This window comes from Sebastes fasciatus, chromosome 2, assembly GCF_043250625.1.
Source record: "Sebastes fasciatus isolate fSebFas1 chromosome 2, fSebFas1.pri, whole genome shotgun sequence".
Taxonomy (NCBI): domain Eukaryota; kingdom Metazoa; phylum Chordata; class Actinopteri; order Perciformes; family Sebastidae; genus Sebastes; species Sebastes fasciatus.
In genome coordinates, this window is record NC_133796.1 from 34290139 (window position 1) to 34307041 (window position 16903).

The 16903-nt window shown below is 43.2% G+C and overlaps 1 protein-coding gene across 1 annotated transcript; it reads right to left on the reverse strand.

The window, feature by feature from the left end:
• Positions 1-1020: 1020 nt before the first annotated feature.
• LOC141759355 (RING finger protein 148-like) lies at positions 1021-3334 on the reverse strand. The gene has a single exon (XM_074621356.1). It carries the CDS (start codon positions 3186-3188, stop codon positions 2106-2108), a length of 1083 nt encoding a protein of 360 aa, XP_074477457.1. The 5' UTR covers positions 3189-3334; the 3' UTR covers positions 1021-2105.
• Positions 3335-16903: the final 13569 nt, after the last annotated feature.

Consider the following 16903-nt stretch of genomic DNA (forward strand, 5'->3'; position numbering starts at 1 on the left):
TGATATATTTGCACATGGATTTCCTTCATTGTTTTATTAATCCTTTTGATGCACATCAGTGCTCAGTGGAATCCCTCATGATTCACAGTATGAGGCATCGTTATTCTGTAAATCGTTATTTAATCAATCCGCTCAGCAGATGACTGTTGCAAAAGACTAAACAGCTCCAGTAGGGACCCCTGTGCTTTGGCCCCTCAGCTGACTCACCATTCAGAAACCATATTATACTCACAGTCAATGTGATGACTAATATTGCAGACTAAAGGCTGCTTGCATAGGCAACTTAAAAACTGCAATGTAAAAACAATTTTATGTTTGAAGTGAAGTGGGCATACAGGGTTCAAACATGTCATGCAGAAACTTAACTGTAGCATCATTCAGTGGCTAAAGTTTTGGTTGATCCAAATTGCTACAAATGTCTCACCTTAAAGGAGCAGTGTGTAGGATCTAGCGGTATCTAGCGGTGAGGTTGCAGATTGGAACCAATTTAAACCTCTCCTGTGTGCCAAGCGTGTAGAAGAACGATGGTGGCCGACGCAAAAACGTGAATGGCCCTCTCATAGAGCAAGTTGTAGGTCATTTGGAGCAGAGCCAGTGCGTAGAGTGTGTGTGTTCGTGTGAAGGGAAGAGAGAGAGAGAGAGAGGTGGCGACAGTAGCAAATAATGTTATCGACTCCGGCCCAAGCAGGAAAAGTTAACAGTATTTGGTTTGTCCGTTCTGGGCTACTGTAGAAACATGGCGGACTCTGTGAAGAGGACCTGCTCCCTATGTAGATACAAACAGCTCATTCTAAGGTAACAAAAATAAAACAGTTCTTAGTTACAGGTGATTATACACTAAAGAAAACATGCTTATTAGTTAGGGCTGTCATTCAATTAAAATATTTAATCGCATGATTGTCCATAGTTAATCGGAATTAATCGCAAAATAATCACATTTTTTATCTGTTGAAAATGTACCTCAAAGGGAGATTTGTCAAGTATTATCAACATAGTAGTGGGCAAATATGCTTGCTTTATGCAAATTTATATATATTTATTATTAGAAATGAATTAACAACACAAAACAATGACAAATATTATCCAGAAACCCTCACAGGTACTGCATTTAGCATAAAACATATGCTCAAATCATAACATGGCAAACTGCAGCCCAACAGGCAACAACAGCTGTCAGTGTGTCAGTGTGCTGACTTGACTATGACTCGCCCCAAACTGCATGTGATTATCATAAAGTGGGCGTTTTGTTTACTTTAGTGTTTTTTTTTTGCTGTGGTGAAAACGTTACTAGCGGTAACACTGCTGCTCCCGCTTAGCAGCGATCCGGCCGAAAACCAAAACAGACGGCTCGTTTCTTCCTCTTTGGCAGTTTTGGCAGCAGCTTTTCTGGTTCACTGTGCTGTTTGTTACAGCGCCAACACAGTGACGTAATGCCGCCAATGCAGTTACAAATGACAAAAATCCATCAAGTGCAATGCTTGTTAGAAAATAGTGTTTTCCATGAAGACACCCGTCAGAGCTTTATCGAGAGCTGGAGGCGGAGTGAAATTTGACGGAGGCCGCCGCCTCGTAACTCTCTATGCAGGTAAAACCCTACACACACCCATGACACACAGTCTCCCAGGAGAGAGGTCTGGATGGGGGCGGAGTCTGTGACGTATGTGTGTGTGAGAGGGAGCCGGAGGAGAGAGGGACAGAAGGAAATGCCAAAGCGAGTCTCATGCTGGCGGGATGGCTTAAAAACATTACATGACAATTTGTAGTCGATGTTCGCGATATAGTCATTTTATATACCGCGTGTGGGACAAGCCGCGATACATCGACTATATTCGATGTATCGCCCACCCCTACACACATGCACCAAGACAGAAACAAAGCAAATGCAGTGTCATCCAGGCTAATTACACAAGGTCCATTAACATTTTACATCCTTGGAATTTCTTTTGAAATCTATTTTTAGCATGCCTGCATTACAAGATGAGGATTGTTTCACCTGTTGGAACATTAAAGTTTGATTCCTTTGTGCTGGTTCAGCGTATCTCAGAAAAATAAAGGGACTTTGACTGTGTCCTGGTTTGTTGCTGTTTTGTTCCCGTTGCTGTTGTTCATCTCCTCCCAGCCTCTGCGTCTCCCTCGAAGGCGCCGTTGTCAAAGCGATGCTGCTGTCTCTCTGGGTCAGGGCTCGCTGGGTCAGTCAGTGGGACTTCGTAAATGGGCTCTGCTCCCGTCACTGTGATCACAGTGACCTCTGGTGGTGACTCATCAGAAAGGCTCTCTATTGATTCCTCCTCAACCCCCAGGGCCGTCAGGATGTTGCAATTACACATGGGGCAGGTCCTCCTCTCCAGCAGCCAGGGCTCGATGCAGGCTTTGTGGAAGATGTGGTCACATGTTAGCACCGTCACAACTTCCCCTGCCTTGTAAAATCCGATACACATGGCACATACATGGGTCTCAGAGGTAGTTTCCTCATCCCCTGTCTTGAGTATGCGTACTTGTAAACGCCCAATCGCTTTCTTAGCCTCAGATTTCAGCCTCCTCTCACTGCGCCTATGCATACTCAGACGGCAGAGACGATTTACGTAGATAATCGCACAGGTGGAGGCTCCTATCACAATGATGAAGATGCCGATCAAGTAGAGAAAGTTGAATGAGACTGTCGGGTCTCCGTTATAGCTGCCTACTTCGATAATCATCCGCACATCTGTCCCATTCTTCACCAACTTGACAATCTCCGCGCCCTGAACGTTGCCAATCATGATAGCCACAATACCAGCTGCATCTGAGTGTGCCATGTGTGTGGTGCTGTTGCCACTGCCGTCCACATTATACACCACCACACCAGCTGCTCCTTGACGTTTGGCAGCATTGATCTTCTCACTGAAGGTGCAGTTGCCCCTTTTAACCAGGGCTATCCATGATGGGGAGCTGGAATTGCGATTGTAGACAGGATCTGAGCCACAGCCTTTGGGGTCTCCACTGGGAAGCGTAACAATACCCGAGGCTTTCTCCAGGGGAGAGTTACGACCGTACACCCCACACTCACAGTATTTGTCCACAGTCTCATTGTTGTTTTTAGCATAGCTTATTTCCACCACGGCAGTCCAAACCGTCAAGGCAGCTGAATAGTGAACAAGCTCTGACAAACACAGCAAAAGCAGCAGGCAATGTTGTGTCTTCTTACCCATAGTAACGCTCTTCTTAAAACAACAGGAAGCCCTCCGTTCGCTTCTTTAGCTTCTTCAGAACTCCTTTGTTTGTCCCAGTTCCTGGTTTGTCCGAGCAACAGCGGTCTGAACACAGCCACAGTTTCACCCAAGCTGCTGTCTACCGTAAATCTGACGCGAGCTATGCGTCAGCCACTCACCTCTCGTTATCTTCCTGAACCTTGAACACTGAACACTCCTCGCAGAGGGCAGGATGCTGGTATTCAACAAGTGGAACTAGGGATGTCACGGTACCAGAAATCTAGTAGTCGATACCAATACCAGTGAATTTCCACGATTCTCGATACCAATTTGATACCACGGTAAAAAAACAAACAACAACAACAATAAATCCCATGTAATTCAACACGCACTCTTTTATTAAAAACATTTGAACATTACAAAAAACAGAGGCATGTAGCCTTTAAGTAATACATAAAAATAATTTACCTATTTCGTTCATTTTGGTGTATCAGCGGCTAGTTATCAATCGATAGTCAGACGACGGACACTACATACTGACCGTGAATGCATCTGGTCCGTCAGCTCAGAGTAGTAGGAGCAGAAGGCAGAGGATTTATTGTTGAAGCGAAAAGCAAACGCACCTATTTGGCAATATTTCACGTTTAATCTCAATGCTGTAAGGGAACCATAACGTTAATGAGGTAATCGCCGCGAGGCAGATGGAGCCGTCACAGCCGGTGTGCACAGAGCAGCGGCGCCAGGTAGACCCCCGCAGCGGAGCCCCGCAGCAAAAGCGCTACCGGAGAGGCCAGACACACCGCCACCCGACGGTAAAGATCAGAGTCAGCGCTCTGCACATGTTGACCGTCATCTTTCTTGTAAAATGTCCGGTGTAATCGGTAACACCGGTGTTTATTAAGTTTATTAACCGGTGGGAAATTTTCCTCACTGTCACATCCCTACCAATGACCATTACAGGCATCGTACGGTATCTTCGGTACTGTAGAAAAAGAGTACCGTCACTTTTTTAAAATTTTGGCATCGACTCGGTTCTCGTGACATCCCTGAGTGGAAGTACACAAAACACACAGACCTGTGCTGATTCGAGAGCCAAGGAACACCAAGCGGGAGCGCAAGACGCGATAAGCAAACAATAAGGATAATTTCATGGGCATAGGTCAACAACACGGGACAATCCTGTGAAACTAATAAAAGCTGCTAGCTTTCCCTTGTGTAATGATGAGCAAAGCAGCTCTACCAGTTTTTCTTGCTTCGCTCGTTTCCTTCCCCTATTCTCTGTGGCTGAGATCACTGTTGTGAAAAGCAAACTGACAAGTATCACTCGTCTACCTTGTGGTTATTTGCTCTGAAAGACTGTTAAATAGTCTGCTTCTACCACACATTTCACACATACACGGACTCATTATAAATGTGACGAATAAATCACTTTAAATTTGCACACATCATAAAATAAAGGTGTTCCCTGTGTTTAGATACCTTGAAGCACTTAGAGAGCTTTATTCCACACAGCTAGCAGCATACCAGTGACAGCTGAGATGGAACAAGGCATTGTTGAGTTTCCATTGTATCTTCTTACAAGTGAAAGTACTCACACACACACACACACACACACACACACACACACACACACACACACACACACACACACACACACACACACACACACACACACACACACACACACACACACACACACACGCAAATTAAAGCAAGCATCGAGGAAACTGGAAAGGATATGGCGTTCCACCAAACAGGAAGAATCTCATTTAGTCTGGCAAGATAGTCTTAAAACATATAGGAAGGCTCTCTGTGATGCCAGAGCAGCCCATTACTCATCATTAATAGAGAAAAATAAGAACAACCCCAGGTTTCTATTCAGCACTGTAGCCAGGCTGACAGAAAGTCACAGCTCTATTGAGCCATGTATTCCTACAACCCTCAGTAGTAGTGACTTCATGAGTTTCTTTAATGATAAAATCATAATTATTAGAGACAAAATTAATCACCTCCTACCGTCAACTGGTACCAATTTATCCTCAAACTTAGGAACCTTAGAAACAGCTGTACAACCTGATATATATTTAGACTGCTTTTCTCCTATCGATCTCCACAGATTAACCTCACTGATCTCCTCATCTAAATCATCTACCTGTCTCCTAGACCCTATCCCAACTAAACTGCTTAAAGAAGTTGTACCTCTAGTTAGCACCTCTTTACTGGATATGATCAATGTGTCTTTACTAACAGGCTATGTACCACAGTCCTTTAAAGTAGCTGTAATTAAACCTCTTCTTAAAAAACCCACTCTTGATCCAGAGGTCCTAGCCAACTATAGACCTATATCTAACCTTCCCTTTACCTCCAAAATACTCGAGAAAGTAGTTGCCAGTCAGCTGTGTGACTTTCTACAGAACAATCATTTATTCGAAGATTATCAGTCAGGATTTAGAGTGCACCATAGCACAGAGACAGCACTAGTGAAAATTACAAATGACCTTCTAATGGCATCGGACAAAGGACTTGTCTCTGTACTTGTCTTGCTAGATCTCAGTGCTGCTTTCGACACCATTGACCATGACATCCTATTACAAAGACTGGAACATTTAATTGGCATTAAAGGAACTGCACTAAGTTGGTTTAAGTCCTATTTATCAGATCGATCTCAGTTTGTACATGTCAACGATGAGTCCTCCATGTACGCCAAAGTTAGTCACGGAGTTCCACAGGGTTCTGTACTTGGACCAATTCTATTTACCTTATATATGCTTCCCTTAGGCAATGTTATTAGAAAACACTCCATAAACTTTCATTGTTATGCAGATGATACTCAATTATATCTATCAATCAAGCCAGACGAAACAAACCAGTTAACTAAACTTCAAGCATGCCTTAAGGACATAAAAACCTGGATGACCTGCAATTTCCTGATGTTAAACTCAGACAAAACTGAAGTTATTGTACTAGGCCCTGAGCACCTCCGAAACAAATTATCTAATGATATAGTTACTTTAGATGGCATTGCCCTGGCCTCCAGCACCACCGTAAGGAATCTGGGAGTTGTCTTCGACCAGGATATGTCCTTTAACTCTCACATTAAACAAACCTCACGGACTGCCTTCTTTCATCTACGTAACATTGCGAAGATCAGGCACATCCTGTGTCAAAATGATGCAGAAAAATTAGTCCATGCATTTGTTACCTCTAGACTCGATTACTGCAATTCCCTATTATCAGGCTGCTCCAATAAGTCTCTTAAGACTCTCCAGTTGATCCAGAATGCTGCAGCACGTGTACTGACTAGAACTAGAAAAAGAGATCATATTACGCCTGTATTAGCTTCTCTGCACTGGCTGCCTGTAAAATCCAGAATAGATTTTAAAATCGTCCTCCTCACCTACAAAGCGCTAAACGGTCAGGCCCCATCATATCTTAAAGAGCTCATAGTACCCTACTACCCCACTAGAGCACTGCGCTCACAGAATGCAGGGTTACTTGAGGTTCCTAGAGTCTCCAAAAGTAGAATGGGAGCAAGAGCCTTCAGCTATCAAGCTCCTCTTCTCTGGAACCAGCTCCCAGTTTCAGTCCGGGAGGCAGACACCGTCTCTACATTTAAGAGTAGGCTAAAGACTTTCCTCTTTGATAACGCTTATACTTAAGCTGCTATAGGCATAGACTGCCGGGGGACTTCCTATGACACACTGTCATAAGGAACTTCCTATGACACACTGAGCTCCCCTCTCCTTCTGTATATACTCATGTCCCATGTCCATGTTGTTACTAACTTCATTCCTTCCCGGGAGTCCTTGTGCCTCCTTGTCTCGCAGCTAACCGTGGAGCGGGGTCACACCTGGAGTGAGGTCATACCTGGAGCGGGATCACACCAGGGAGCGAGGTTATACCTGGAGCATGGGTACACTTGGAGCAGGGTTTCACCTGGATCTTGGTGGTCTCCGGTATTGTGGCTGCATCTGCTGCCGCGTCGGTGCCTGCTTGACACCAACTGCTACCATCCCTAATTAACTACGTCTGTACGAGGGACTACCAATGCTAACGAGGGATTTCCAACACCTAATGACAATGTGGCAGCCTGGAGAATAACACTTCTCAATCACTGCCAAAGACATCAAGAGCTCCCAGCAAGCATGCTGATGCTGCAGGAACCAATGCACGGGCATCGATCGCAGGGACGTCCCACACCAATACACATGGACGTACTGAGGAGAGATGCTGGACAGTGCTGGCTTTCCGATAGTTGTATTATCACTCTTTCCATCCACCACTATTGGTTTTGTGTTATCAGCCCTACTTGTATTAGTTATTACAGCTGCTAGACTGCTATTGTGGCTGCTTCTATATCTCTCTCTCTCTATCTCTCTCTCTCTCTCTCACTCTATCTATCTGTCCCCCCAGCCGGTCTCGGCAGATGGCCGCCCGCCCTGCGCCCGGTTCTGCTCCAGGTTTCTTCCCAGTAATCGGGGAGTTTTTCCTGGCCACAGTGCGCTTGGTGGATCCTGTTGGGTCTCAAAACTATGGTGTACGGTCATAGACCTGCTCTACATATAAAGCGTCTTGAGATAACTTCTGTTGTGATTTGACGCTATACAAAAATAAATTGATTTGATTTGATTTGACACACCACAGGCCCAACACGTTCACTTCTAAATTAATATATAAAGCATTATTAAATAAAGAATCTTATGAATAATATACAGACAAATATATATATTAGAAAAATATTAGGGAAGGCACATTTTTAATATGTTCAAAATGTACCTTAAAGGGAGATTTGTAGGAAGTATTTAATACTCTTATCAACATAGGAGTGAGCAAATATGCTTTGTTTATGCAAATGTATGTATATATTTATTATTGTAAATCAATTAACAACATAAAACAATGACAAATATTGTCCAGAAACCCTCACAGGTACTGCATTTAGCATAAACAATATGCTCAAATCATAACATGGCAAACTGCAGCCCAACAGACAACAACAGCTGTCAGTGTGTCTGTGTGCTGACTTGTCTATGACTTGCCCCAAACTGCATGTGATTATCATAAAGTGGGCATGTCTGTAAAGGGGAGACTCGTGGGTACCCATAGAACCCATTTTCATTCACATATTTTGAGGTCAGAGGTCAAGGGACCCCTTTGAAAATGGCCATGCCAGTTTTTCTTTTGCCAAAATTCAGCGTAAGTTTGGAGCGTTATTTAACCTCCTTCCCGACAAGCTAGTATGACATGGTTGGTACCAATGGATTCCTTAGTTTCTAGTTTCATATGATACCACTATTTTCACTATACGTAGCTTTAAAAACTGAGCCTACTCTGACCTAAAATCGAAAGTTGTGTTAATGCGTTAAAGACATTTTCTGATCCCCCTAATTGTTAAACACTGGTCCTTCTAATATCCTTTTTTTTTTTACCAATATAGCCATAATCTGATAAATGAGGTTCTTAATCCTTCAATCAGGACATGTGTATGATTACATTGCTGTGTGTTCTTTTAATCCAGTGAATATTCTCCTCTGCTGTTCTTAGAGCTGCCTTTTTGGGCTGAGGTAAGCCCTCATTACAAATCTGTAAATCCGTCAGTAAACTAGTAATGGGCATCGCAACAAATCCACAGTACACAACTTCCACAAGCTCTCATAAAACACTGAGCCTTGCAACAAATTAAAATTAAATGCCAAAATATGTCCTGGATTGAAGCCTGCAGTATCCAGCTGCGTTTCTGTGTCCTGTAACTCTAACACATACTGCCAGGGCTCTAATCTAGTTTTTTTCCCCATCCTCCCAGAACCGTCCCGAAATAAATACGGACCGTCCCAAATTTAAAATCTTTGTTTAAATACATTATCTTTAGTTAATCATTCAAAGTGATGGGCACTGACAGTATGCTATGTGCGTGTGTGTGTTGATGTTGTCAAAGAGGTTTAATAAAACTCTCGTCCCAAATTCGTCCCAAAATTAATTTTAATCCTCCCCCATCATATGTTTTCCGGCCCCCTAGACGACAGGACGTCCTTAAGCCCGAGCCCTGACACTGCACATTACTCTTTTGCTCTCTAAGTCATTTCTGTGTTTCTTTTTCATTTTTCTGCCTTGCTGGCCGGCTGACAGCAGAGGGAGAGAGAGATTAGACTGATGGTGGCGAAAGAAGACGATGATATGTGACAAAGGTATGTGGTCCGATTTTAATCCAGATCTACAGTATATGGCGTGCACTGAAACCAACTCGACCACCAGAATGGTTCTTATTTACAGTAGAGTCATGGTTCCCCCCATTACTACCCTCAGCTCGCTCTCTCTCTCCTTCCTACCCTGACTGAGCCCCCCCTCCCCGTCCCAGCCTTTAACACTGGCCCACCGCATGATTTCCCCTCACAGAAATTGTTGCTCTAGTGGAACATTTAATGCACAGCAGCTCAAATTTCGGCTTCCCCGGTGCACAGCGTTGTGTTCCAGCCAGCCACAGTCTGCACACAAACCACTTCCTCTATCTGAAGCAAAGTGAGGAAGAAGAAGAAGAAGAAGAAGGAGGCGAGTAGGACCTTGAAGAAATGGATAGAGGGAATCAGAGCAGCTGATACAGGTCGACAGAAATAGGAAGCGAGTGGGGGTGATTGAGGTTCTAATCAACCAGACCTCGTAAAAGTGCACACTGCCCTCATCAGCGTGTGCCTCTTTGCGGAGGTGATGCATAGCTCAACCATGAGTAGACAATTCCACAGTTTATTCACTCAACGCACAAACAGTATCGCCTTCTCTTTAAGTCGTTTTCCAACGGTTTTTAATTCATCCTCTGCAGCTACGTTTCCCTTCCTGGAGCCTCTCATTTGCTCTATTTGTTCACCTGCCGGTCATTGGGGCAGATTTACGGAGTCGTCTGATGGGAAAAAGCCTCCATCCCTCCCGGACCCTCAGACCGTGATTCATGTCGGCGTCGAGGAGAGATGCTTCTGAATTGTTATAATGTTGTTATATTTTTAAAAAAAACATTGCATAACCTCTCCTCCTCTGCTTCCTGCTGACCTTGGCAACCCTGTTGTTGAGTTAAAGATGTATAAAGGTAATAGATAACGCAATTATGATGCATTAAGGAGGGGGATACATCAGTGATTTAGGGTGATTTATGTCTTTTGGAAAAAGGGGGAGCACACTGAGTAACCAGAAACACATATACATTCTTTCTTTATTCCTCTCTCTTTGTCACTGCATATCTGTCTCTTTTCCTCTCTCTCTCTCTCTCTCTCATACACATTCACCACACACAGAGCCTGGAAAACAACACACTCACATGAAGTCAACGACAGCATTACAAAGGCTTAACATGTGGTAGCAGTTATAGCAGACCTTTGCAATCAAATAGACATAAAATAAAGAAAAAAAAAAAACTGGAAACATAGTACACACAAGTACTTGTCAAATATATGTACAGCAGGAAGAAGATAACTTTCGCCCCATGTGCTTCGTTAAGGTCAGATACTTCCATTATGTGACATCAGAGACAGAAACGCTAAAACTGCTCTAGTTCACTCATTTTCTCTTTACAATAGCCTAAAGACTATATATTTGGCTCTCATAAAAGTCAGTAAGCAATAGGACAACACGTTCAAAACGTATAATTCTCAGAGGAGCATTCACTGAACTGATTGAATGTGTCAGTTTGGCCCCACTCTGTCCCCACCAATAAGTAAGAAGTGCCTTTTTTATGTTCATTTGGTTTCCATTAGGGGTACCACACTGTGACACCTGACAAATTTCTGACTAATATTTTATGGCTTAACTGTGCCATAAAGATATTGATATTCCACAGATTTTAGTACAAAGACTTAAAACAGACAAAAATATGTGTTTTTTTTATAATCACCCATGATTGATGAGTCAGTGACAATAGCTCCGTTTTGATCCCCTGGAACTAAGAACCTTTTGAGGAACTCATTATATTTCAACCGCAGGAACCAACGTCTAAATTAAGTTCCGGAGACATTTTATGGGGCCTTTTTTCCCCCTAAAAAGGCCCTGATCAGGGGCTAGTACTTTCTGAAAGTACAGGAACTTTCTAGATGGGGATCGTAGGGATGACCGTTGCTGATTGGTGAAACACACACACACAGCACCGCTGCTTCAACTTGTCTACCGCTTCATTCATAAAACAAGGAAGTACTCTAGTATCGATTTAGGACAAGGGGAGAACATTTCTCCTTGTTTGATAACATTAAAAAGTAAAGTAAAGTAAGGCTCTGCTGTCGGCTTCCCAACTCATTAAAAAAAGACAGAGAGAAAAAGAGAGAGAGGTTGCGAGGGCGAGTGGTGAATTAGAGAATAAAAAGTTATTTCCTGATTGTTTAATGGCAGTTACGTTCTAAAGTACAAATAGATAACCATCAAACACTCAACAGATGGTTTACTGTGGAGCCAGACACTCTTAGTTTCATTTTCCTCTGCTGCATTTCATTCATTACATCCAACGCGCATCAGTAACGTCTTTTTTTCTGTTTTACCTCTAACTAAGCAGGTCATCTGAGCAAGTTGCTTTGACCCTCTGTTGAGATGATGTAACAAAAACACAAGTGTGTGGATGTGGCTGTGTGGTCTTCCTATCTCAAAGGCAACAAGGACAGACAGGCTCACTCCTGGTCCAGCGCTAAGTCCAACGCTCTTTCTTCAATTAGTGCAGCTCCCGTCATTGCTTACACAGCTTGTTGGCCAGCCTGAAGTTTTCACTCCCCAGGCTTAGCACTAACAGGCCAGGGCTTATCACAAAAGCAGAGGAATGCTCTTGAACCTTCTGAAGAAGTCTGCGTCCCTTCCAGTGGGCTGCCAAAAGTGAAAACAATGACTGTTGAATGATGTTTGTCTACACTTGAGGGTCAAGAAGTCGGGTCGGTTGCTTGAAAGCAGGGTTTTTCCTGGCTCAGACTGGGCCTTTGAGGGTTGGCTACGCACGACAGTAAGCATGATCGGCCCACGTACAGTAACAGCAATGAGTCTGTGTTATAGAGCCTGACTGACACTGGATATTTGGGGCCGATACTGATATTAGGGAGTTTCTCTACGCTTCCTGACAGACTAAGAACTACTCCTGGGTGGTTCAGGAATCAAAAATCTCTGTGATTTCTTACAATTTTGTAAATTTCTTTGACTCCTCCTGTTTTCTGGTTTGTTGTTGCATTGTTTAGATCTGACAAATTGCTTGAATCCTAACTGCGAGGGATTGATTGCATTCCAACTTTCCTCCTGATTGTGTTTGATTGAGTTGGTAATCAAAGTCATGCGAGGTCTGATTAGTGCCAACCGCCAGTGGCATATTTCTGCCACATGGAACAAGTGACACAGTGTTGTTGAGTCCGGGCATTTGCCTTGATTTATTATGACATAAGGCAATTTAGAAGCAATTTCTGCACGACAGAGGTATTAGATCACATTTAACAACTCTAGGGACGACTCAAGGATATCACAAAGATATTAAACAATCAAAACGTTGCTCCAGGCGGTGTACTCCTTGAATACTTCATTATGTACATTATGTTATTTGATATTTTCCGGAGAATATTTTGGTTGATGACTAAAGCAGACATTTCAAATAGTTGAAAGATGCTGGGCTTGTTGCTCTAGATCAGTGGGCAACTGCGGCATCTGAAAAGTGAAGCAATTGCGGAAGTGCCTTAGATTTGCATTCTCTCTAACAGCCAGCAGGGGGCGACTCCTCTGGTTGCAAAAAGAAGTCTGATTGTATAGAAGTCTATGAGAAAATGAGCCTACTTCTCACTTGATTTATTACCTCAGTAAACATTGTAAACATGAGTTTATGGTCTCAATCACTAGTTTCAAGTCTTCTTCAATACAGCATGATGTTCATTTAGTAAATTATGGTCCCATTTAGAGTCAAATAGACCATAGAGCAGGGAATGCTTTAGGGCTTGGCTACCTTGTGATTGACAGGTCGCTACCACGGTGTTGTCTGGTCTGGGAGTTGTTTGTGTTTTCTTCTTAGAACATTAACCCTTTCACAGTGTGTTTTCAGTTCATGAAAGTTAACTATAACCTTTTTGGTCGCCTAAAAATGTCTTAGTCTGCGTTCGGTTGTGCTTAGCTCCATCCTCTCCTTCTGGTTGCAAAAGACCAACATGGCGACGGCCAAAATGTCGAACTTGAATCCACAAGCCAAACCACAAACCAATGGGTGACGTCACGGTGACTACGTCCACTTATCTATAGTCTAGACTCTATGCTCAAGATTGTCACGAGAAATGATTGCAAAGTTGTTCAGAGAGTCTGTTGTTGTCCAATAAAACCAGATAAAAGGAGCGCGTTTTGTCATTGTGACCAAAACAGTCCATTTGCAATCTGCTTTGCCTTATGAGGCTGTAGATGTCCTCTCTAATGCTTCATCATGTCGCAGCTAATAGCTCATATGTGCAGTCACATCTGTGTGGAAACAGCTGGTGTTTGGGACAAGTATTTGAAGCTCTGAGACACAATACAACCACACCATCATTTCTTTCTGGGTTAAAGACGAAAAACAATAATTTAATTGTCTAAATCTGGTCTATAAAGGGGTTGAAACAGACTGTTTCTCTGATCAGACAGCAGAGGCTGATAAATCATGAGAAAATCTAAAGGCACGTGACCGGTGATATAAAAGCAGAAGGAGCACTTTATGAAACTGAACATGTTTGTAACCAGAAGTCTTCAGGTACAAAATGGACTCAGTGCTCATAAACTGTGTAATTGAAGTGGGGGTTCCAGCTGTCAACATCTTCAGGGGGCATATTTACCTGTGCCTGGCAGAGGAAAGACGCTCAGCATGCAGGGACTATGTGCAGCTCTGGACCCTGCTCCTGGAACCGTGCCCTCCTCTTACTGTAAATCACGTAGCGGTAGGGGTCGTTGAAACCGTTTAAAAGTCTGAGTTGGTATTTCCAGCTAAACATCTCATTCCTGGACACCAGCTGTTTGGCAGAGTAAAAATGGGGCACCGACCAGCTATATATCCTGGTGGTTTTCCGTAAAAGTAGCCGTGCATTTTTTTTTCCATGGATCATTTTTCAGACATTGCTGTTGGTATGTGATTGTTTGCTATAATTGGCAAGGCTGTGGTGTGTGTGTGCGAGTCTGTATGAGCTGTCTGTTACAGAGCCCACTCCATGTTATATAGTCCAGCAGGTACTCCCCAGGACTTTACGTCTAATCATATAATGAAATCTAAGCCTGTTCAAATGTGTCTAAAAAAGGTGGCACAGGTTTTATGACTAGAATACAATACCTTCAGCTGTATGTGAGAATCAACTAATCTCTCCCAAAGCTTTATATTATTTCACTAAGACATGCATTTCATCAGTGAAGTCAGTTTAAACTACAGTATTATGATGAAAGAAATTACGACCAAATGTTTGCACACAAATTGTCAATTTTTTGGCGAGATATACGAGATTAATACATTTGCAACAAGTCTTATTGTTATTGTTTACAGTCCGATTAGCACCTTGAGACATGAGAATGGTGTGGGAGTTGAGAGACGACGTGTACGACCGGATTGTTTCACAAGTAGCCAGTTTACCAGCTAATCTCAAGCTAATAAAAAGCTGTATCATCATCAGACGACAACCGGTGGGTGCATTTCAGCCAATTGTGTTCTGCCTCTTTTGCTCTCTACACGGACTGTTTACCTGCATGCAACCAAAGCATTCATGCGTTCTGCTGTTCATCTCTTTGTCTGTCTTTGTATTACATTTTAGGGAATTCACGGGAGCATGAATGAGAGCAGATAGGGAGGCTGTTCTGTAAGAGGAGGACTCCATTATTCTCCATGTTAAGGGAGAATAGGAGGTATGTAGTTAAGTATGTTACGTAAGTTAAAATCACTCAGCTTTGACTTTTGGTTTCATGTGGGACACAAAAAGCGGTCTCCTGGGTCAAAGTCCTGGGTTTATTTGTTTCTTTATACTGCATCACCTGACTTCCTCCTTTGCTCCCGTCATTACTACAGCCACTACAAGTTTCCACCTAACAATAAACCTGTCTGTTATCTTCCCATACATATTAAGGTGCAACCATGCAAGAATTGATCTAATGTTAGATCTGTCATGTAAGACATACACAAGGACTATGGAGGCCCCCTCCACTATGCTCGATCATTAGTAGCTTGAAGCCATCCAAATCAAAATTTAACTTAATGTGGCAGGTGACACGGACCGGGGAAGGGGAGGGGCAACCATGAGGGAGGGTTGCCGATATAGGGCTACCTGCAGGAGGGAATGTTGATTGTGGCATTGATTCAGGCCGGTGGAGTGAGGCAGGTGCACACCTCCTTCCATGTGGCAGGCAGGGAACGAGAGAGCAGGAACAACGGACCTGTTTCCCTGCTGCGTTGAAGGCGGCTGGTAGTCGGTAGGAAAGTAGATCGACGTACCAGAGCATCAGTCGGCCATTAGCTGCTCTTGCCGTGGGACTGTTTTCGGTTTGCGTTTGTTTTGCTTTAGGGTTTATTTGCTGTCTAGTCCGCCCTGGCAAGTGAGCCAGTAGCGGGCAAAAAGAAATGCGTATTGCCCGCCCCAAGGGCAATAACAAAACAACAAAAATAAAGAAAAGAAACTATAGTTTCTTTTCTTTATTTTTGTTGTTTGTTTTGTTTGTTTTGTTTGTTTTGTTTGTTTTGTTTGTCAATCTGCCTACTTCCCCACAGTGTATAACCTTACTCAGGTTGAATCCCAGTCAGACAGCCAGGGCAGGCTTAAAGTGTGGGAATGGTTTTCAAATTGTTTGCAGTGAAATCAATCACGTGTGACTTATAGATGTGTGAATTCACTTAGCGTGTGAACGCCTTGATTTGCACTGTATACCAGTGTGTATTTCAGCCCTACCCTGTTAGTGAAGCTAGGGGCTAAACAGTGAGTAGGTTACAGCGGGGGATATGAATTGTAAAGTTACATTTCTGTAATTTAAACTTCTACTCTTTTAAGATACTCCTTGATTGTCATTCCTTTGCCAGCACTTGTGGTGGGTGTTGCATTAATAAACTATAAGACTGTGTAGTTTCTTACACATCAGTATGTCCTCTTTGGGACAGCACACACAACAATACTACATTAAAATCTGTAATCAACGTACAATCCCTCATCACCTCATCATGCTTGTAAACAACATGATATAGCTTTTATCTTTCTTTCTAAACAAAACCCCATTAGCTCATGGAAATATGTAGCCTGAACTTGATTCAGTCAGGGCTTTGTGCACATGTATGTTTTAATAGTTCTTTGTAAAATGAGTTCATTCTCTAGAACATGTGTTGACCAGAGACACTAATAACTTTCCAGACTTATTTCACATGTTATCATTTATTCTAATGAAACACTTTTTTAGCCTCACACATACTTCCCGGTACAACAACACACACCGCCACCGAACAGTGTGTGTGTCAAAGCAGCCGCCCCTACTATTTTCTTTGTATACCCCCAACACTGGTAGTGGCTAGACGCGCACCAGCGCTCATTGAAGCGCCACCCCGCAACACTTCACACCACTGTCCTATTTACAGCCTCGCCGCCTCTGAAAAAACTTTTTTTTTTTCCCACTCGCTCCCTGCTTGCTACATCTCGGCTCCGTAGCAGCTCTTCTTTCTCTGCTTCCTTGGCTGCTTGACTTCTGATCTCCTCACTCACCTCTTGCTGTTGCTGTCTGTCGTATATGTCGATGATTAGTGCCAG